The sequence below is a fragment of the Heterodontus francisci genome, chromosome 5 (genome assembly GCF_036365525.1).
Source record: "Heterodontus francisci isolate sHetFra1 chromosome 5, sHetFra1.hap1, whole genome shotgun sequence".
NCBI classification, from domain to species: Eukaryota; Metazoa; Chordata; class Chondrichthyes; order Heterodontiformes; family Heterodontidae; genus Heterodontus; species Heterodontus francisci.
Window position 1 is genome coordinate 185,958,983 of NC_090375.1, and position 23,925 is coordinate 185,982,907.

At 44.6% G+C, this 23,925-nt stretch overlaps 1 protein-coding gene across 1 annotated transcript in view; it reads right to left on the reverse strand.

Annotated features, from left to right (window-relative positions):
• The window catches only part of ofcc1 (orofacial cleft 1 candidate 1), a 289,619-nt gene that overhangs the window by 115,227 nt on the left and 150,467 nt on the right, over window positions 1-23,925 (reverse strand). The window contains exon 14 of the mRNA XM_068032686.1: window positions 18,528-18,680. Coding sequence (XP_067888787.1) covers window positions 18,528-18,680 — 153 coding nt within the window. The remainder of the gene's footprint in view (window positions 1-18,527; window positions 18,681-23,925) is intronic.

A 23,925-nucleotide genomic window follows, 5' to 3' on the forward strand; every position in this document is an offset into this window, starting at 1 on the left:
TTGAAAACTTTCAAAGTTGTTTAAACACAAAAATAAATTTTCATTTTACACAAGGATCATATTTAACTGCAGGATATAAATCAATCCAGTTGCTTCCTTTGGGACACAGAGGTAAATGAAAAAATAATCTTATTCAATACCTTGTCGCATATATTTGCATTTTATAGTGGAAGATGTTAAAAAAAAAATCTGTGGAGAAAGATTGCTGCAAGTGCGTTTCACAATCACTCAAGAAAGCAATACTACTTGCAAAGCATCTCACTAAAATGTGACAACATTTAAATTCTCCAGATGGGCATTGTAATTGCAGCTAAAGTAAAACCCACCTAACTTACCACATCTCACTTTCAAGTCTATTCCTCTATTCTTAAGAGAACTTTAAAACTGGCAATCAGCCAGTTTGTTCTGTTGTACCGAGTTTTTGCCATAATTAAACATATCGGGGTAGAGTTTCTGTTTTGGGGACAATCATTGATTCCAGTGCAAATTGCACCCAAAACTGCACCCATTTTGAAAAGTGTTTTCTTTCCCCTCTAGGTTTCTGCTGAATCTTATTTTTATATGCAAAATCTGTCGTGAACCAGCGCACTCGGGCAGCATTTTCAAACATAATTTTTTTTTAACTGTTACTTTAAAAAAAAATTCCTTGATATACTTGAGACCGGTAACTTGCTAAGGTTTTAATACAGCGGAAAAAGGGTTGAGCACAAAAAAACCATTAATATCACTGTGTCAATACACCACTTGTGAATAACCTGTTTTTAAATGACTAAAAATGACATTTAAAAATATACAAAACAATTTTCTAGTTAGATTGGGGTACAGTAGTGAATTCCATCATAAATTATTTTTTAAAAATCACTAATGACCTTTCGAAACGTGCCTATTACCGGCCTTGTGCCCAAAAGAACCAGCAACGTGCTTGGAGCCTCTGTGAAGGCCTGCAAACCAGTGCAATTAGCTGAAGCTCCCGATGGTGATTAATTCAACAACAGGGTGTGGTCAATTCTGTGGGTGACGTTTTGAAAACTCGCACAAAAGATGGCGGAAACTTGAGGCACGCCGAATACAAATTGTATGTAAAATCCCATCGTTTTTGCACTGATTACACAGATATTGGTGGAATTGTGCTGAAAAACCCAGGTCAAATCAACAGAAACTCCAGACCATTAACTGCACTTCCATCTTTGAGAATATGGAGATAGAAACCTTCAGCATCTCTTTATTACTGTCAACAATTAAGTACAGCACATGGACATTATTTTGTGCTGCTACAAGTAGATGTAGGGAAACAAGGGCAGTAAAAAATGGTCTGGGTGAGCGTTTCAAATTTTTTGTAGGCACTTGGAAAGATTTCCACTGCGCACTATGCATAAAAAACCGTAAACCCATCCTTCATAGAAGAGTTTACAAGATCAGCACACATAACGCAACAGAGGAAATCTCCTCCCGTAGTATGGTAATGGGTTTGCGTGGCTTAGCCCTGACTTTAAATAGGATGTTCCACCTCAACATGCACTAGCAACCTGGTAGATAGAAACATCAAAGTAAATGGTTGACATGGTCCTTTGTTTCCATATAGGTACATCATATGGGTCTGTGATAATAAATGTAAACTGCTCACATCGGCCAGGATTTTGTTGAACTCCCGACGTCGGGTTCCGTGGAAGGCGGGGCTAGAGGATCGCAGTGGCAGCAGCCTGCCACGGAGCCCGATGCCAGGACTGCAGGGCCCGATTGGTTCCTGGTGGCGGTGAGGCTCCGTGGTGGCCCCCCTACCCCCCCACCGCCGCCCCCCACCAGCATCGCTCGGTGACAGGACCCAACTTTAAATATTTAAATATCTTCCATATGACAGGCAGCACTCACGCTCCTTCACTTGCCCATCCGGGGAAAGCTGGCACCACCGAGGTGGGAAACTTAGGATTCTTAGTGTAGTGGGATGGGGGAAACGGGGTCAACTCCGCATTTCTAGTGTGGGGGGGTGATGGGGGAAGGGGTGACCTCTACACTTTGTACAGTTTTGGGGAGGCGGTGGGGGGGCCCGGGAACGGGAGAGGTCAACCTGGTAGTTCAAGTGTTTTTGTGGGGGGGAGAGGACAACTATGCAATGTAAGCGTTTTTGGTGGGGAGGAACAGGGCGAGAATTTATTTGCGGTGTAGCGGGGAGGGTACGGGCTTCAACTCTGCAGTTTTTGTGGCCGGTCTGGCAGCCCTTTAAAAATGGTACCAGCACCTGCGCAGAGGCAGCTGACGCTATTCACAGTGTTCCTGAGGCCGCCCCCGCCATGTGATGGGTGAGGGGTCAGTCCGCCCTGCATATTTAAATGAGCGGCCGCACGCTAGATCGCGGCGGTGTTGCAGCACGTGGCCCATGCATGTGGGCCGCCATTTTTTTCACATGCCACTACTCCCAGCAGTGGGAGAATAAAATTCAGCTCTTAAACTCAATGTATGATAATGATATGAAGCAAAGTGGTTCAGCTTTAAAGAGTAGATTGTTGCTCTCCTGGCTGAGCGTGTCTACCCTGAGGCACAGTGTGGCTTTCGAGCAGAGAGAGCCACCGTTGACATGCTGTTCTCCCTTCACCAGCTACAAGAGAAATGCCGCGAACAACAGATGCCCCTCTACGTTGCTTTCATTGATCTCACCAAAGCCTTTGGCCTCGTCAGCAGACGTGGTCTCTTCAGACTACTAGAAAAGATCGGATGTCCACCAAAGCTACTAAGTATCATCACCTCATTCCATGACAATATGAAAGGCACAATTCAGCATAACAGTGCATCATCAGACCCCTTTCCCATCCTCAGTGGCGTGAAACAGTGCTGTGTTCTCACACCTACACTGTTTGGGATCTTCTTCTCACTGCTGCTCTCTCACGCATTCAAGTCTTCAGAAGAAGGAATTTTCCTCCACACAAGATCAGGTGGCAGCTTGTTCAACCTTGCCCGTCTAACAGCGAAGACCAAAGTATGGAAAGTCCTCATCAGGGAACTCCTCTTTGCTGACGATGCTGCATTAACATCCCAAACAGAAGAGTGTCTGCAGAGACTCATCGACAGGTTTGCGGCTGCCTGCAACGAATTTGGCCTAACCATCAGTTTCAAGAAAACGAACATCATGGGACAGGACATCAGAAATGCTCCATCCATCAATATCGGTGACCACACTCTGGAAGTGGTTCAAGAGTTCACCTACCAAGGCTCAACTATCACCAGTAACCTGTCTCTCGATGCAGAAATCAACAAGCGCATGGGAAAGACGTCTGTTGCTATGTCCAGACTGGCCAAGAGGGTGTGGGAAAATGGCGCACTGACACGGAACACAAAAGTCCGAGTGTTTCAAGCCTGCATCCTCGTACCTTGCTCTACGGCAGCGAGGCCTGGACAACGTATGTCAGCCACGTGCGACTTCTCAACGCGTTCCATCTTCGCTGCCTCTGGAGAATCCTTGGCATCAGGTGGCAGGACCGTATCTCCAACACAGAAGTCCTCAAGGCGGGCAACAGCCCCAGCATATACACCCTACTGAGCCAGCGGTGCTTGAGATGGCTTGGCCATGTGAGCCGCATGGAAGATGGCAGGATCCCCAAGGATGTATTGTACAGTTAGCTCGTCACTGGTATCAGACCTACCGGCCGTCCATGTGTCCGCTTTAAAGACGTTTGCAAACACGACATGACGTCCTGCGACATTGATCACAAGTCATGGGAGCCAGTGGCCAGTGATCGCCATAAAGGCGGGGCTGAAGAGAGGCGAGTTGAAGAGACTCAGCAGTTGGCATGAAAAGAGACAGAAGTGTAAGGAGAGAGCCAACTGTGTAACAGCCCTGACAACCAACTTCACCTGCAGCGCCTGTGGAAGAGTCTGTCACTCTAGAATTGGCCTTTATAGCCACTCCAGGCGCTGTTCCACAAACCACTGACCACCTCTAGGCACTTATCCATTGTCTCTCAAGTCAAGGAGGCCAAAAAAGGAAAAAAAAGGAAAGGATAATGATATTAAGCAAAGTGATTCAGCTTTAAAGAGTAGATTGTTGCTCTCCTGTACTTCAGACCAGGTTTCAAATTACAGCCGTGATGTATGTTAATATCGCTATCATATATTGAGTTTATGCTGGTACTTTTACATCCATTATCGCAAGCCTCATATGGACGTACCCATATGGAAACACTGGACCATGTAAACCAATTACTTTGATGTTATTATCTACCAAGTTGTTAGTGCAGGATACATACTTAATAAGGAAAAAAAGTACAGTGCTACAGGGAAATAGCAGGAGAGAAGGACTAATTGGCTCGCTCTTTCAAAGAGCTAGCACAGGCAGGATGGGCCAAATGGCATCCTGTTTGATATTCCATAATACTCAACATTTTGTCTGAACGTAACAAAGCAGCAGAATAGAGATACTAAAGGCGTAAAAATATATTTTTTAAAAATTAAGAGACAAACTTTTAATATCAGTCAATAGTGACGCTTGTTGCCAAAAAGCTAGTGCCTGCAAAAATAACATACTATGCATCTCCATGCTACAAAGCAACTTGTCATAATAGACCAGACTCTGCTGGAAGTCTACTGATGTCAATAAAATTCTTTCTTTGAATTTTTCCATCACATCCTGAAAGTACAGGATATCAGTGACCCTTATTTTGAAGGCACGTTTTATTTGGACTGTTCTGAAGATGGAATTCCCTAGTCTGTAGTTTCTTCAGTTTGAAGCCATATACCGTCTGATCAAATCCCAGCAATGACACACTTTGCCTGGTATTACTTTGAAATGGAGACCTGATTTCAATCCTTTACAAAGATAGAAAAAAGGCATTTTGGACACAAATGCAGTTTAGCTCTGAACTAAATAATCTGTTTCAAATAATTTGCCAAGAAATTACCCAAAGGAATCCATTAATATATCTTGATTAGACCATACCTGGGTTACATCTCAAAAATCTATTTTATTTAAGATCTGCAAATGTGTTTGACTGCAGGATGAAAAACTGTCCTTTGAGAATAAAAACCAACAGCCAGAAGGACTTTGTAACCTCACCGAAATAGATGAGGATGTAAGTAATATTCATGTCAAGTGACCACACACATCATAGACTCCTTGTTGATATCTTAATGGGATCTTACTCAAGTTAACATAGACCTCTGAACCTCAGAGGCAGTATAATGATCCCTAAGTGGACCTACGCATTAATATAAATGACTGCTAGTCTGGTCTGCAGGAGCTTTAATCTGGGAAAGGTCCTGAGTTTAACAAAACTTTAAGTTCTGTGACGCAGCTGCACTGCAGCAGTAATTTTAGATTTCCCTTGTAACCAATCAGGGATGCAATAATTACTACATAATCCAATAATGATTATCACATTTTTTTAACTGCTTGTATTCAACTATTTTCTTTAGTTATATTTGAGAGTTAAGTAGCATAATATTGTAAGAGCTCGATGAGATTGCAAATCATTAATCTTCCAGACTCTCAGTAGGAATCAATCGCATAACATACAGCCAGGAACATGCAGTCAGTTTTTGTTGTATTATAGTCTTTGGACAAATCATTTAAAGGAACCTTAAACAAGAACTAATAGAACCAGCACCTAATACAGGCAACAACATTTAAAACAAACAATTCTTAACGCATCCGTTTTGCTTTTGTATGCAACGTTTCAATAACCGAGGTAGTCTCCGACACAGTTCCGCTTGGTGTCACTCTGCAAAGAAGTGTATACTTTATTTCTTTTTTTTCATTCATGGGATGTGGGCATTGCTGGCCAGGCCAACATTTATTGCCCATCCCTAGTTGCCCTTGAGAAGGTGGTGGTGAGCTGCCTTCTTGAACCGCTGCAGTCCATTTGGGGTAGGTGTACCCACAGTGCTGATAGGAAGGGAGTTCCAGGATTTTGACCCAGCAACAGTGAAGGATATAGTTCCAAGTCAGGATGGTGTGTGACTTGGAGGGAAACTTCCAGGTGGTGGTGTTCCCATGTATTTGCTGCCCTTGTCCTTCTAGTTGGTAGTGGTCGCGGGTTTGGAAGGTGCTGTCTAAGGAGCCTTGGTCCTTAGTGTATCTTGTAGATCGTACACACTGCTGCCACTGTGCGTCGGTGGTGAAGGGAGTGAATGTTTGTAGATGGGTGCCAATCAAGCGGGCTGCTTTGTCCTGGATGGTGTCGAGCTTCTTGAGTGTTGTTGGAGCTGCACCCATCCAGGCAAGTGGAGAGTATTCCATCACACTCCTGACTTGTGCCTTGGAGATGGTGGACAGGCTTTGGGGAGTCAGGAGGTGAGTTACCCGCCGCAGGACTCCTAGCCTCTGACCTGCTCTTGTCGCCACGGTATTTATATGGCTACTACAGTTCAGTTTCTGGTCAATGGTAGCCCCTAGGATGTTGATAGTGGGGGATTCAGCGATGGTAATGCTGTTGAATGTCAAGGGGAGATGGTTAGATTCTCTTTTGTTGGAGACGGTCATTGCCTGGCACTTGTGTGGCGCGAATGTTACTTGCCACTTATCAGCCCAAGCCTGGATATTGTCCAGGTCTTGCTGCATTTCTACATGGACTGCTTCAGTATCTGAGGAGTCACGAATGGTGCTGAACATTGTGCAATCATCAGCAAACATCCCCACTTCTGACCTTATGATTGAAGGAAGGTCATTGATGAAGCATCTGAAGATGGTTGGGCCCAGGACAGTATATATATTATCATTTTGTGTCAACTGTCGCTCAGTTGGTATACTCTCACTGCTTCATCAGAAGGTTGTGAGTTCAAGTCCCATTCCAGAGACATAAGCACAAAAATCTAGGCTGTCACTCCAGTGCAGTACTGAGGGGGTGCTGCAGTGTTGGAGGTGTTTTGGATGAAATGTTAAACCGAAGCCCTAGCTGCCCTCTCCAGTGGATGTAAATGATCCCACGGCACAATTTTGAAGAAGGGCAAGGGAGTTATCCCCAGTGTCCTGGCCAAAATTTATCCCTAACCATTAATATCACTAAAACAGACTATCTGATCACGATCACATTGCTGTTTGTGGGAGCTTGCTGGCTGCAAATTGGCTGCTGCATTTCCTACAGAACAACAGTGACTACACTTCAAAAAGTGCTTCATTGGCTGTAAAACACTCTGGAACATCCTGAAGCCATGAAGCATGCTCTATAAATGTCTTTCATTTTCCAACCTTGTGCTGGATCACCTGCCAACAGCACAAGGTTGGAAAATTATCCTTACATTGTTACAGCCACTGGAAGCTCACTACAATCTATTTAATAAACAGCTTCAGGTTAAGTGACCACATCTACAGCTTGTATGGTGATGCTAGCTTGGCCCTGTCTAAAGATGCAACAGACATCAAAAACATTGGACTGGATTTTAAGAGCCGGCCACCGATCCCGGCAGCGAGCTCAAAAAGGCCGGGCGCATGCCAAAGAGCCGCCACCATCTTAAGCAAGGCAGCTCATTTAAATTTCCAGGGCGGCCCGCCCCCACCGCCTCCCCCCACAATCACGTGGAGGGGGCGGGCTGTCCGTCCCTGGCAATGGCATCAGCTGCCAGTGTGCAGGTGCTGGCGCCCATTTTAAAAGGGCAGCCAGTCCTGCCGGCATATTTAAATGGTTAAAGAAAGATCCCTCAAAATTAAACAAATAAATTTCTTATGCCCCTTTCCCACTCCCTCCAACAACATTAACAATAATTATTCGCCCTTTCCCCCTCAAAATACTTAGCTTTTACATCTGACCTTTCCCCCGCTAAACTTCACAAAGTTTAAAGTTCACCCCTTCCTAGCATCCCCTACACCCATTACATTTATTTGACCCCGTTCCCCCCCACCCCCGCCTCTGCACTGACAAACTTACCTCCTCCCCACTCCTCACCATTGTGGCACTCCGTTTCCCCGGGCAGGGATCTGAAGGCGTGGGAGTGTCGACCCAGCGCCCAGGAGGATCGGGGCTGGTCCTGCGGCATCAAGGTCTATGGCAGGCCTCATTTGGGGCCATCTTCAGGCCCACCCCACTCACCCTGCCACGGATCACGACGTCGAGGGCTTGTTAAAATCCAGTCCACTCTAAATAATACCAATTTATTTATCTCGGCAACTTTGCGCATCTATCTGTGCAATTAAAAGGCTTGTATTGAGTGGATCTGTATAATGATACACATCAATGACACGCATAAAAATCAGGCAATATCATCACTAACACAGATAACTATCTATTACATTAACCATGCTGATTGGCTTGAATATCCCATTGACCCAAATAAAAAATACTTCCACTGGCAATTCTGGGGAAAGCTACCAACAATCAATTAGCAAGCACTGCAAAGCCATCTACTCAAATTGCTCTTTCTTTTAAACCCAGCAATTCAGAACCAGCAATGATAACAAACCTAATTAAATTGCTATCACCAGCATTTTCTTTTCTCATTCAGGTCAGTACATAGAGCGAAAAATAATATTTGTAGGAGAATCATAAGCATAAATAATTACAAATATTTGGGAGAAAAACATCATGAAATTTATCCATGAAATTAGTCAATTAAGTTTAGAAATAGCTCGAAGAAGTTGACTCCACGTAGGCTTACCATCCTCTTTGAAGCCTCAGGCTTGACGTCTTTATCTGTTTCAATGAAAAGTTGGAAATTTCACCTGGGCTTGGTTGCTGGACAGTTTCAGCTCTTGTTGACAATTTCTGAGACAGATGTTTAACACCTGCCCTGTTCATGATTGCCCAGTTTGTCAAAGTAGCCTTTAACAGTCATTCGGCTTCTAAATTACATCTTCAGGAGGCCAAATGGCTCTTTTTAGATGTCCGTCCAGATGCCTAAAAGATGGGGCCCACAGGTTTGGCAGTGGGACCAACGCCTGCTCAGATTGGACACAGGCTGTCTGATGGCTAAATTGCTACACTTTACATCTATTTTATCACAGAACCACAGAATCAGAATCACAGAAATGCTACAGCGAGAAGGAGGCTATTCGGCCCATCGTGTCTGCACTGGCTCTCCGAATGAGCAATTCACCGAGTGTCACACCCTCACCTTCTCCCTGTAACCCTGCACATTCTTCCTTTTCAGATAACAGTTTAATTCCCTTTTGAATGCTTCAATTGAACTTGCCTCCATCACATTCTCAGGCAGTGCATTCCAGACCTTAACCACTCACTGCGTGAGAAAATTTTTACTTATGTCGTTTTTGCTTCTTTTACCAATCACTTTAAATCTGTGCCCTCTTGTTCTTGACCCTTGCACAAGTGGGAAAAGTTTCTCCCTATCTACTCTGTCCAGACCCCTCAAGATTTTGAATACCTCTATCAAATCACCTCTCAGCCTTCTCTTCTCCAAGGAAAACAGTATCAACTTCTTCAACCTGTCTTCATAACTGAAGTTCCTCATCCCTGAAACCATTCTCATGAATCTTTTCTGTACTTTCTCCAATGCCTTCACATCTTTCCTAAAGTGCAGTGCCCAGAACTGGACACAATACTCCAGCTGAGGCTGAACTAGTGTCTTATACAAGTTTAACATAACTTCCTTGCTCTTGTATTCTATGCCCCTATTAATAAAGCCTAGGATACTGTATGCTTTATCAACCGCACTCTCAACCTGTCCTGTCACCTCCAATGACTTATGCACATATACTCCTAGGTTCCTCTACTCTTGCACCCCCTTTAGAATTGTACCCTTTATGTTATATCGTCTCTCCATGTTCTTCCTACCAAAATGAATCATTTCACATTTCTCTGCATTGAGCTTCATCTGCCACTTGTCCACCCATTCCACCAGCTTGTCTATGTCCTTTTGAAGTTCTACACTATCCTCCTCACAGATCATAATTGTTACAAGTTTTATATCATCTGCAAATTTAGATATTGTGCCCTGTACACCAAGGTCTAAATCATTAATATATATCAGGAAGAGAAAGGGTCCCAACAATCACCCCTGGGGTGCTCCACTACAACCTTCCTCCAGACCAAAGAACATTCATTAACAACTACTCTGTTTCCTGTCACTTGGCCAATTTCATATCCACATTGTTACTGTCCCTTTTATTCCATGAGCTCTAATATTGCTCACAAGTCTGTTGTGCGGCACTGTATCAAAACACCTTTTGGAAGTCCATGTACACCACATCAACAGCATTGCCCTCATCAAACCGCTCTTTTACCTCTTCAAAAAACTCCAGCAAGTTAGCTAAACATAATTTTCCCTTAATGACTCTGTGCTGGTTTTCTTAATAAACCTGCAATTGTCTATTTGACTACTAATTTGGTCCCGAATTATTGTTTCTGGAAATTTGCCCACCACCGAAGCTAAACTGACTGACCTATAGTTGCTGGGCTTATCTTTGCATCCTTTTCACCACTGAGTCTAAGGAAGACTCGAAAATTATGGCCAGTGCCCCCGTAATTTCCACTCTCACTTCCCTTGGTATCCTTGAATGCATCTCATCCAGCCCTGGTGCTTTATCAACATTAAGTGTAGCTTATCTAATACATCCTCCTTATCAATTTTAAATCCTTCTCGTGTACTAATTACCTCCTCTTTCACTGTGGCCTGGGTAGCATCTTTTTCCTTGGTTAAAACAGATGCAAAGTATTAATTTAATACCTCACCTATTCCCCCACCCTCCATACGTAAATCCCCCTTTTGGACCCTAATCGGCCTTACTCCACTTTTTACCACCCTTTTACAATTTATATGCCTATAGAAGACTTTGGGATTCTCTTTTATGTTCGTTGCCAGTCTCTTTTCATACTCTTTCTTTGCTTCTCTTATTTGCTTTTTCACTTTCCCTCCGAATCTTCCATACTCAGTCTGGTTCTTCATTGGATTATCTATCTGACATTTGTTTTAAGCACACTTTTGCTTCTTCATCTTCATCTCTATCTCTTTTGTCATCCAGGGAACTCTAGATTTTTTTGCCCTACCTTTCCCCTTCAAGGGAATATATTTTGACTGTGCCCGAACTATCTCTTCTTTGAAGGTAGACCATTGTTCAGCTACAGTTTATCCTGACAACCTTTGATTCTAATTTATTCAGCCAGATCCATTCTTACCCCATTGAAGTTGGCATTCCCCCAGTTAATTATTCTTACTCTAGATTGTTCTTTGTCCTTTTCCATAACCAAGTTAAACCTTATGATACAATGATCACTGTCACCTAAATGATCTCCTACTGATATTTGATCCACTTGGCCAACCTCATTCCCAAGATCAGGTGCAGCAGTTTCTCCCCTCTCGTTGAACTGGAAACATACTGTTGTAGAAAATTTTCCTGAACACACTCTAGGAACTCTTGCCCCTCTCTTCCCTTTACACAACTATTATTCCAGTCTATATTTGGATAATTAAAGTCCCCAATTATAATTACACTATAACTCTTGCATCTCTCTGTAATTTCCTTACAAATTTGTTCCTCTTCATCCTGTTGATGACCGATAGACTACAACGAGCAAGGTAACTGCATCTTTTTTGTTCCTTAGCTCTAGCCAACTAGGTTCCATCCTTTATCCCCCAGGAATATCCTCTCTGTCCAGCACTGCAATGCTCTCCTTAATCAATACCGCTACTCCACCCCTTTTCTTCCTTTTCTATCTTTCCTGAACACCTTGTATCCAGGAATATTTAACACACAGTCCTGCCCTTCTTTGAGCCAGGTCTCTGTTATAGCCATAATGTCATATTTCCACATGTCAATCTGTGCCTGTAACTCACAAATCTTATTAACAATGCTCCGTGCATTCGCATACATGTGCATTAACCCTGATTTAGACTTTATTACTTTCTCCCTTACTCTGACCCCAGCTAATAACTTACTATTTCCTACTCTAGTGCCATCTTTCTCTCCCAGTATTCTATGCACCTTGGTTTTCTTCTCTGATATTTCCTCCTGGTTCCCACACCCCTGCCCAGTTAGTTTAAACCCTCCCCAATAGCACTAGCAAATCACCCCAAAAGGAAATTTGTGCCAGCTCTATTCAGGTGTAACCCATCTGGCCTGTATAGGTCCCACCTTCTCCCGAACTGGTCCCAGTGTCCCAGGAATCTAAAGCTCTCCCTCCTGCACCATCTTTCCAGCCACACATTCATCTGCACTATCCTCCTCTTTCTTGCGCATGGTACTGGGTGTAATCCGAAGATTACTACTTTTGAGGTCCTGCTTGCTAATTTATTACCTAGCTCACTAAACTCTATCTGCAGGACCACATCCCTCTTTCTACCTATATCGTTGGTACCAATGTGGACCATGACTGCTGGCTGTTCACCCTTCTCCCCTCAGGGTGCTCTGCAGCTGTTCAGTGACATCCTTGACCCTGGCACCAGGCAGGCAATATACCAACCTGGATTCACGTCTGCAGCCACAGAAATGCCTGTCGGTTGCCCTGACTATCAAATCTTCTATCACTACTGATCTTCCAGTATTCTTTGTGCCTCCCTGTACAGCTGAGCCAGCTGTGGTGCCATTGCCTTGGCTCTAGCTGCATTCCCCAGATGAACCATCACTTTCCTCAGTATTCAGAACTGAATACCGGTTGGAGAATGAGATGCACTCAGGAGTCTCCTGCACTACCTGCCTGTATATTCTTGACTCTTTGGGGATCACCCATTCCCTCTCTCCCTGCATACTCTTAAGCTGCAGGGTGACCATATCTATAAACGTGCTATCCACAAAGCTCTCAACCTCAGAGATGCACCGCAGTGACATCAGTTGCTGCTCAAGTTCCGAAACCCGGAGCTCAAGCTGCTGTAACCGATGACACTTCCTGCATATATGGTTATCCAGGACATGAGAAGGGTTCTGGAGTTCCCACATAGCACAGGTTTGTGCATTCTAGACATTGGAGCAGCCCTGCCATTCCTCCATCTGTTGCGTAATAACCTTGCTACTGCAAATAAACCTTATTACTGCTAATAAATGGTTACCAATACAAATAAACCTTACCCTACTAATAATAAACCTTGCTAATGCTAAAAAACCTTATTAATACTGATAAAGCATACTAACACTTAATGCACCTTACTAGCAGTAATAGACTACTTTTAATAAAAAGATAGGAGTCACCAGTTAATTTCCTTGTTTAGATAAGATAAATAGGAAATACTCACCAGCCAGTCACCTACCTGCAACCCTGTGATGTCACACCTCAATTTTTCTTTCTGAACCCAGACTCTGAACCGACAGACTTATGGCAGCAGAGGCAGCAGCTGGACCCGTTCTGCTCCCGCTGATTCCTGCTGCTGTCAGTGAACTCTTGCCACTCTGCACCCACTGTTTCCCACCGCTCTCAGTGAACTCTCGCTCTATTCTCTCCTGGGTTCTTTATGCCCTGCTCTCACTGTTTTCTGCCACTCTCAGTGAACACTCTCTCTCTCTCTCCCCTGGGCTATTTATGCCCCGCTCTACTCTCGCTGTTTCCCACCGCTCTCAGTGAGCTCTCGCCTTTTGTACCTTTGTTACTTCCTGCTCCCTTCCACATAACTTACTGGGCTTCTTAACTTATGTGCAGATTATGTATAAACCTGGATATAAAACTTTATTCCTTCATCCAAGTCATTAATATATACGATGAAGAGCAGAGGTCCCAATACAATCCCTGGGGAACACTGCTTGTCACATCCCACAAATCAAAAAATTAACCCTTTATCCCAAATCTCTGTCTCCGAACCTCTAACCAATTAACCCATGTTGGTTACCTCCAATTCCAATGACCCCCATTTTTGCTAATAATCTCTTGTGCAGAACCTTATCAAATGAATTCTGGAAGTCCATCTAGAAACATCCACAGATGGCTCCACTACCTAACATGCTCCAGCCTCACAGCTCCAGCGACCCGGGTTCAATTCTGGGTACTGCCTGTGTGGAGTTTGCAAGTTCTCCCTGTGTCTGCGTGGGTTTCCTCCGGGTGCTCCGGTTTCCTCCCACAGCCAAAAGACTTGCAGGTTGATAGGTAAATTGGCCATTATAAATTGCCCCTAGTATAGGTAGGTGGTAGGGGAATATAGGGACAGGTGAGGATGTGGTAGGAATATGGGATTTGTGTAGGATTAGTATAAATGGGTGGTTAATGGTCGGCACAGACTCGGTGGGCCGAAGGGCCTGTTTCAGTGCTGTATCTCTAAATCAAAAAATCATATGCCAGTGATTTCTTCAGAAAATTCAACTAGATTAGTCAGACGTGATCTACCTTTCAAAAATCCATGCTAACCATGTGAGGTGAGAGTGACTGCCCTTGACATCAATGCAGCATTTGACTGAGTGTGGCATCAAGTAGCCCTAGAAAAACTGGAGTCAATGGGAATCAGGGTGAAAACTCTCCGCTGGTTGGAGTCATACCTAGTGCAAAGGAAGATGGTTGTGGTTGTTGGAGGTCAATCATCTCAGCTCCAGGACATAACTGCAGGAGTTCCTCAGGGTAGTGTCCTAGGCCCAACTATCTTCGGCTGCTTCATCAATGACCTTCCTTCAATCATAAGGTCAGAAGTGGGGATGTTCGTTGATGATTGCACAATGTTCAGCACCATTCGCGACTCCTCAGATACTGAAGCAGTCTGTGTAGAAATGCAGCAAGACCTGGACAATATCCAGGCTTGGGCTGTTAAGTGACAAGTAACATTCACACCACACAAGTGCCAGACAATGACCATCTCCAACAAGAGAGAATTTAACCATCTCCCCTTGACATTCAGCGGCATTACGATCGCTGAATCCCCCATTATCAACATCCTGGTGGCTACCGTTGACCAGAAACTGAACTGGAGTAGCCATATAAATACCGTGGCGACAAGAGCAGGTCAGAGGCTAGGAATCCCACAGCGAGTAACTCACCTCATGACTCCCCAAAGCCTGTCCACCATCTACAAGGCACAAGTCAGGAGTGTGATGGAATACTCTCCACTTGCCTGGATGGGTGCAGCTCCAACAACACTCAAGAAGCTCGACACCAATCAGGACAAAGCAGCCCGCTTGATTGGCACACCGTTCATAAATATTTACTCCCTCCACTACCGACACACAGTGGCAGCAGTGTGTACGATCTACAAGATGCACTGCAGCAATGCACCAAGGCTCCTTAGACAGCATCTTCCAAACCCTCAACCTCTACCACCTAGAAGGACAAGGGCAGCAGATGCGTGGGAACACCACCACCTGCAAGTTCCCCTCCAAGCCACACATCATCCTGACTTGGAACTATATCACCGTTCCTTCACTATATCTGGGTCAAAATCCTGGAACTCCCTTCTCAATAGCACTGTGGTTGTACCTAACCCACATGGACTGCAGCGGTCCAAGAAGGCAGCTCACCACCACCTTCTCAAGGGCAATTAGGGATGGGCAATAAATGCTGGCCTGGTCAGCAATGCCCACATTCCATGAGAGGAATAAAGAAAATACTCTTTTTGATCAGCTCATCGTAGCCAGAGTATCACGTGCAATGGTTTCTCTTCCTGCTCCGGTATTCCCGTGTCATTACCTCTGGTGTTCCCCAAGGATTTATCCTAAGACCCCTCCTATTTCTCATCTACATGCTACCCCTCGCCAACATCATCTAAAATCACAGCATTAGTTTTCACATGTACGCTGACGACACCCAGCTCTACCTCACCACCTTTTCTGTCAACTCCTCCACTATTGCTAAATGATCACACTGCTTAACCGACATCCGGTACTGGATGAGCAGCTATTTCCTCCAATTAAATATTGGGAAGACTGAATCCATTGTTTTTGGTCCCCACTCCAAAATCCGCTTCCTATCCACCAACTCCATCCCTCCCCCGGCAACAATCTGAGATTAAGCTAGTCTGTTTGCAACCTTGGTGTCATATTTGACCCCAAGATGAGCTTCTGACCTCATATTCATGCCATCGCTAAGACCGCCTATTTCCACCTCCATAACATTGCCCGACTTTGCCCCTGTCTCAGCTCATCTGCTGCAGAAACCCTCATTCATGTCTTCGTTACCTCTAGTCTTGACTATTCCAATGCACTCCTGCCTGGGCACCCACATTCTATTCTCCGCTCTCCATAAACTTGATGTCATCCAAAACTCTGCTGGCCGTGTCTTAACTCATACTAAGTCCCATTCTCCTATCACCCATGTGCTCGCTGAACCTGCTCATGGTCAAGCAATGTCTTGCTTTTAAAATTCTCATGCTTTTTTTCAAATCCATCCATGGCCTGGCCCCTGCCTAACTCTGTAATTTCCTCCAGCCCCACAATCCTCCAAGATATCTGCGTTCCTCTAAATCTGGCCTCTTGTGCACCCCTGATTTTATTTGCTCCACCCTTGGTGGCTGCACTTTCAGTTGCCTAGGCCACAAGCTCTGGAATATCCTCCCTACACCTCTCCGCCTCTCCATCTCGCTTTCCTCCTTTAAGACATTCTTTAAAACCTACTTCTTTGACCAAGATTTTGGTCACCTGACCTAATATCTCATTTTGTGACTCAATGTCATACTCTGTTTTATAATGTTCCTGTAAAGCACCTTAGGACATTTTATTACATTAAAGGTGCTTTATAAATTTAAGTTTTTGTTGTTGATAATTGTCAAGTGATCAGCTGCTCTGTTTCTAATGATAGATGTGAATCTATTAATTGTGTCAATTGTTTGATTATATGCAGGTGGAGGATGTTAACTGGGGTCTTACTTCAGCACTTATCAGAAGACACTTTCTCAGACTGGTGAAGGGTTTGAGTGAGGAGCTCCCATGTTTGCAAATTTTTTTTTTTACTCTGTACAATAAATGTGTAACTAAGTAAAGATATGCTCCAGCATTATCCTTCCATAACTAGCTTTTTGGAGTTTAACAACAGATTTCAGTAACCTCCCCACAACTGATGTTATTCTGACTGCCCTGTGATTACCTAGTTTCTCTCTCACTCCCTTCTTAAATAGTGGAGTGACATTCACAATTTTCCAATTCAAAACCACAATTCCTGAATCTGAGAGATTTGGAAAGTAATGGCTATCACATCTGTAATTTCCTCATCATTTCTTTTCAGACACAGTGAGTGGAATCCAGCAGGTCTTGGAGATCTCTCTATCTTAAGTCCCACTATTTTCTCCTTTACTACAGTTCAGTTCCCCTGGTATTTTTGTCCTATTCCTCCACTGTAAAAACAGATACTCATTTGACATGTCTGCTTTTTCTCATTGGCCATTACTCATTACATAAGAACACATAACAATACACATAAAACTATCAAGAATTGCACTAGCATTATGTACTGTGGGTTACATACAATTGGTTTGTATTCTCAGAATAGCCAGTGCTTTGGTCATTATTTTTATAGGCAAGAGCAATGCATATTTAAGAGCAGTCTATGGGCAGGATTTTCAAAGGGCTGCAGGGTCAGGAACTGATGCGGACATGATTTGAAAATCACGATTCCGGAGGTTGGCTCCAATTGTTGCCGCTCGCCTCCAATTAAGGGCCCATTAAGCTCCTTTAGGAGCTTGTTAATGGTTTGGGAAGGTCGGCACTGCAATTTCTAATGGCGGTTTCGGTGAACCTGAACAGTCTGGTGTATGTTAGTGCACAGCTGTTGTTTTCACTGCAGAGCAGCAGGAAAGTTTTTTTTTGTTGTTAAAATTATAGGGTCCTCCAGAATCCTGCACCAGGACGTGCGCAGTACCTTTGCTTTTGGGCGTTTTTCACTCTGTTTCATCCCAATGTGGTGCTGTCCCACAGAAGAGCTGCTTGTTTTCCTCAGCAAGGCAGTGGCAGGCCCCATCATGGCTGCCGCAAGCCTTTGCCAATGGCGCCAGGCAGGCAGCTCCCGCCTCCACGAGAGGTGCTCGGCACCTCTAACTGGGCTCTGAGCTCATCTCCTGCCCAATTATGGTATGAGCATTTAAAAATAGCATCATGTGAGCGACGCACTGGACATGCGGTGTCAGATCCCAGAAATTATCTGGCCGTCGGGTTCCTGACCCAGGAATCAAAATCCAGCCCAATATTTCAGATTTTTGTAAAAAGTTTGGATTGGATAAACCCTAATTTAAATATTTGCTGCATCTTAACATTTTAATGATAAGAATTCATCAACCAAACACTTAATAACATTTTAATTTGAATTAAATTATCATGTCTTGTGTTTGTTTAGACATTATTAAATTTCTGAGCATTTCATCACTATTACATGCACGATAACTTCACGCTGATAAATTATGGTATGCCTCCTTTTAGCTACACTCAAGGCTTTTTAAACACAGAGAGCAAAAGTGAATGATAAAATTAAGTAGCATTTAGCAGTCAGGTGGAAAGATTGGTCAGATGGATTATTCATCATGTATCTTTCCAAAACGTACTGTGGTCTCCAACATAAAGCTCAATGCACACTTTCTAAATGGCTTCTTAGGGAGTGTTTTGAGAACATTTGTCAAAGATATAATACACAATGGTTTTCTTTTAGAATAAATTAGACACATAAATCAGACGAGGTTACTAACGGTTCAGACAAAGGCTGAAAAAGAGGACCATTTGCATTTAGATTGTGACATCTTATATCATACTGCTGAGTACGAGTTACCTTTCGGTCAGAGTTGGTGCCCAGGATGTTCTCATTGGTCTCATTCTTTTCAGAGGCATAACAGCATTCGGGAGAGCTGAGAAAGTGTGGAGGGAGCTGGAGATCCACAACATACTGCTTCTGCCCAACAAGAGATTTGGGAAGCTTTATTACCTGTGAAAAAAATTAAAATCAAAGCATCTTGGGACATTTTTTAACAGTGAAGGTGTGACAAAAATGCAAATAGTTGTTGTGGCTGCAAGTGAAAAAAGAATACATTAAAAAGTGTCAACTATACGGTAATAATTACAAGGAAACTTGATAGAATTATATAATAGCATTATACATCTATATAATCTATCAAAAATTATATCTGCCAAATTTTACTGTTATAATGAAACCATTGTCGATTGGTGTAAAAACCCATCTGGTTCACGAATGTAGTTCAGGGAAGGAAATCTGCTGTCCTTACCTGGTCTGGCCTACATGTGACTCCAGACCCACAGCAATGTGGTTGACTCGCAACCACCCATTGAAATAGCCTAGCAAGCCACTCATTGTATCAAATCGCTGTAAAGTCTAAGAAGAGGAATGAAACCGGACAGACCACCTGGCATCGACCTAGGCACTGGAAACCACAATGGCAAACCCGGCCCTGTCAACACTGCAAAGTCCTCCTTACTAATATCTGGGGGTTTGTGCCAAAATTGGGAGAGCTGTCCAAAGATTAGTCAAGCAACAGCCTAACACAGTCATACTTATGGAATCATACCTTGCAGACAATGTTCCAGACACCACCATCACCATTCCTGGGCATGTCCTGTCCCACCGGCAGGACCGACTCAGCAGAGGTGGTGGCACAGTGGTATACAGGCGACAGGGAGTTGCCCTGGGAGTCCTCAACATTGACTCCGGACCCCATGAAGTCTCATGGCATCAGGTCAAACACGGGCAAGGAAACCTCCTGCTGATTATCACCTACCGCCCCACTCAGCTGATGAATCAGTGCTTCTCTATGTTGAACACCAATTGGAAGAAGCACTGAGGGCAGGAAAGTGGAATTGAAGCCCAAAATCAGCCATGATCATATTGAATGGTGAAGCAGGCTTGATGGCCCATATGGCCTACTTCTGCTCCTATTTCTTGTGTTCTTGTATATTCAGCACCATTCAGATACTGAAGCAGCCCCTGTCAATATGCAGCAAGATCTGGACAACATCCAGGCTTGGGCTGATAAGTGGCAAGTAACATTCGCACCACACAAGTCCCAGGCAATGACCATCTCAAACAAGAGAGAATCTAATCATCTCCCCTTCACTTTCAATGGCATTATCATCGCTGAATCCCTCACTATCAACATCCTAGGGGTCACAATTGACCAGAAACTGAACTGGACCAGCCACATAAATGCTGTGGCTACAACACAGGTCAGAGGCTGGGAATTCTGTCACAGACCTGTAATTATTTTTCTCCTCAGATTAAAAACAGTGTGTGTGCCTTTAAGATTATGTTAAAAATGGCGCACCTTTAAGAGAGAGAGGTTCAATGGGCACCTATACCACATAGATTGCAGTGATTCAAGATGGTGGTTCACCATCATTTTCTCAAGGGCAATTAGGGATGGGCAATAAATGCTGACCTTGCCAACAACACTCATATCCCATGAAGGAATGAAAAAAACAGAAGTGCTGTTTGGGAATGGGGTTCCAGGATTTTGACCCAGCGACGGTGAAGGATCGGCGATATTGTTCCAAGTCAGGATAGGAGGAGGTGTTGGGTGTCTTGCAAAGCATTAAGGTAGATAAGACCCCAGGGCCTGATGGGATCTACCCTAGAATACTGAGGGAGGCAAGGGAAGAAATTGCTGGGACCTTGACAGAAATCTTTGCATCCTCATTGGCTACAGGTGAGGTCCCAGAGGACTGGAGAATAGCCAATGTTGTTCCTTTGTTTAAGAAGGGTGGTAAGGATAATCCAGGAAATTATAGGCCGGTAAGCGGTAGGGAAACTATTAGAGAGGATTCTTCGGGACAGGATTTACTCCCATTTGGAAACAAACGAACTTATTAGCGAGAGACAGCATGGTTTTGTGAAGGGGAGGTCATGTCTTACTAATTTGATTGAGTTTTTTGAGGAAGTGACAAAGATGATTGATGAGGGAAGGGCGGTGGATGTTGTCGATATGGACTTTAGTAAAGCCTTTGACAAGGTCCCGCATGGCACAATGGTGCAAAAGGTGAAGTCACACGGGATCAGAGGTGAGCTGGCAAGATGGATACAGAACTGGCTCGGTCACAGAAGACAGAGGGTAACAGTGGATGGGTGTTTTTCTGAATGGAGGGATGTGACTAGTGGTGTTCCACAGGGATCAGTGCTGGGACCTTTGCTGTTTGTAGTATATATAAATGATTTGGAGGAAAATGTAGCTGGTCTAATTAGTAAGTTTGCGGACGACACAAAGGTTGGTGGAGTTGCGGATAATGATGAGGACTGTCAGAGGATACAGCAGGATATAGATCGGTTGGAGACTTGGGCGGAGAAATGGCAGATGGAGTTTAATCCGGACAAATGTGAGGTAATGCATTTTGGAAGGTATAATGCAGGTGGGAGGTATACAGTAAATGGCAGAACCCTTAGGAGTATTCACAGGCAGAGAGATCTGGGCGTACAGGTCCACAGGTCACTGAAAGTGGCAACGCAGGTGGATAAAGTAGTCAAGAAGGCATACGGCATGCTTGCCTTCATCGGTCGGGGCATAGAGTATAAAAATTGGCAAGTCATGTTGCAGCTGTACAGAACCTTAGTTAGGCCACACTTAGAATATTGCGTGCAATTCTGGTCGCCACACTACCAGAAGGACGTGGAGGCTTTGGAGAGGGTACAGAAGAGGTTTACCAGGATGTTGCCTGGTCTGGACGGCATTAGCTATGAGGAGAGGTTGGAAAAACTCGGATTGTTTTCACTGGAACGACGGAGGTGGAGGGGCGACATGATAGAGGTTTACAAAGTTATGAGCGGCATGGATAGAGTGGATAGTCAGAAGCTTTTTCCCAGGGTGGAAGAGTCAGTTACTAGGGGACATAGGTTTAAGGTGCGAGGGGCAAAGTTTAGAGGGGATGTGCGAGGCAGGTTTTTTACACAGAGGGTGGTGAGTGCCTGGAACTTGCTGCCAGGGTAGGTGGTGGAAGCAGGTCCCCGGAAGTGCAGAAGGTGTTAGTTTCGGCAGGCATCAAGATCGGCGCAGGCTTGGAGGGCCGAATGGCCTGTTCCTGTGCTGTACTGTTCTTTGTTCTTTGTGGCTTGGAGGGGAACTTGCAGGCTCCCATGCAGCTGCTGTCTTTGTTCTTCTCGGTGATAGAGGTCACGGGTTTGAAAGGTGCTGTCGAGGGAGGCTCGGAGAGTAGCTGCAATGCATCTTGTATATGGTACACACTGCTGCCACTGTGCACTGGTGATGGAGGGAGTGAATGTTTAAGGTGATGGATAGGATGTCGATCCAGTCAGCCGCTTTGTCCTGGATGGTGTCGAGCTTCTTTAGAATTGTTGTAGCTGCATTCATCCAGGCCAGGGGAGAATATTGTCACCGACCTGTAACTATGTTTCTCCTCGGATTAAAAACACTGTGTGTGCCTTTAAAACTATGTAAAAAACGGTGCACCTTTAAGGGAGAGAGGTTCTGGGATTCCTGAGACACAGTGTGCAGCAGCTGCATTTTTTGTTACCCTGGGCAACAGCAGGAGAGAGAGAGAGGTCACATGGTAATTTTTCCACTTGGCTGTGTGTGGAACTGGCAGAAACCAGCTGAAACCAATTAGTTCTGAGAGACTTTCCAGCGAGGCATACTGAAGAAAAAGGAGCTGTTTATTCTCTCTCAGCAGAAAATTCTACAAGGAGCTACAAGCCAGTTAATTTCCTGAGTAAAAAAGAAAAGCCTTCTTTTTCAAGAAACCATTTGTATTGCTGTGCTCATCGTTCAAAGAACTGTTTCATGCTTGCTGCAGCCCAAGAGTTGAATGCCTATTTACTGAAGGACTATTTTCATCAAATCCACGTGAAGACTTCGAGTGACCTTTGATTGTTTTTTACATTAGAAAACCTCATCTTTCTTTTGGGCCTCCTTATCTCGAGAGACAATGGATACGTGCCTGGAGGTGGTCAGTGGTTTGTGAAGCAGCGCCTGGAGTGGCTAGAAAAGGCCAATTCTAGAGTGACAGGCTCTTCCACAGGTGCTGCAGAGAAATTTGTTTGTCGGGGCTGTTGCACAGTTGGCTCTCCCCTTGCGCCTCTGTCTTTTTTCCTGCCAACTACTAAGTCTCTTCGACTCGCCACATTTTAGCCCTGTCTTTATGGCTGCCCGCCAGCTCTGGCGAACGCTGGCAACTGACTCCCAAGACTTGTGATCAATGTCACAGGATTTCATGTCGCGTTTGCAGACGTCTTTATTGTGGAGACATGGACGGCCGGTGGGTCTGATACCAGTGGCGAGCTCGCTGTACAATGTATCTTTGGGGATCCTGCCATCTTCCATGCGGCTCACATGGCCAAGCCATCTCAAGCGCCGCTGACTCAGTAGTGTGTACAAGCTGGGGATGTTAGCCGCTTCGAGGACTTCTGTGTTGGAGATACGCTCCTGCCACCTGATGCCAAGTATTCTCCGGAGGCAGCGAAGATGGAATGAATTGAGACGTCACTCTTGGCTGGCATACGTTGTCCAGGCCTCGCTGCCATAGAGCAAGGTACTGAGGACACAGGCCTGATACACTCGGACTTTTGTGTTCTGTGTCAGTGTGCCATTTTCCCACACTCTCTTGGCCAGTCTGGACATAGCAGTGGAAGCCTTACCCATGCGCTTGTTGATTCCTCATCTAGAGACAGGTTACTGGTGATAGTTGAGCCTAGGTAGGTGAACTCTTGAACCACTTCCAGAGCGTGGTCGCCAATATTGATGGATGGAGCATTTCTGACGTCCTGCCCCATGATGTTCGTTTTCTTGAGGCTGATGGTTAGGCCAAATTCATTGCAGGCAGCCGCAAACCTGTTGATGAGACTCTGCAGGCACTCTTCAGTGTGAGATGTTAAAGCAGCATCGTCAGCAAAGAGGAGTTCCCTGATGAGGACTTTCCGTACTTTGGACTTCGCTCTTAGACGGGCAAGGTTGAACAACCTGCCCCCTGATCTTGTGTGGAGGAAAATTCCTTCTTCAGAGGACTTGAACGCATGTGAAAGCAGCAGGGAGAAGAAAATCCCAAAAAGTGTGGGTGCGAGAACACAGCCCTGTTTCACACCACTCAGGATAGGAAAGGGCTCTGATGAGGAGCCCCCATGTTGAATTGTGCCTTTCATATTGTCATGGAATGAGGTGATGATACTTAGTAGCTTTGGTGGGCATCCAATCTTTTCTAGTAGTCTGAAGAGACCA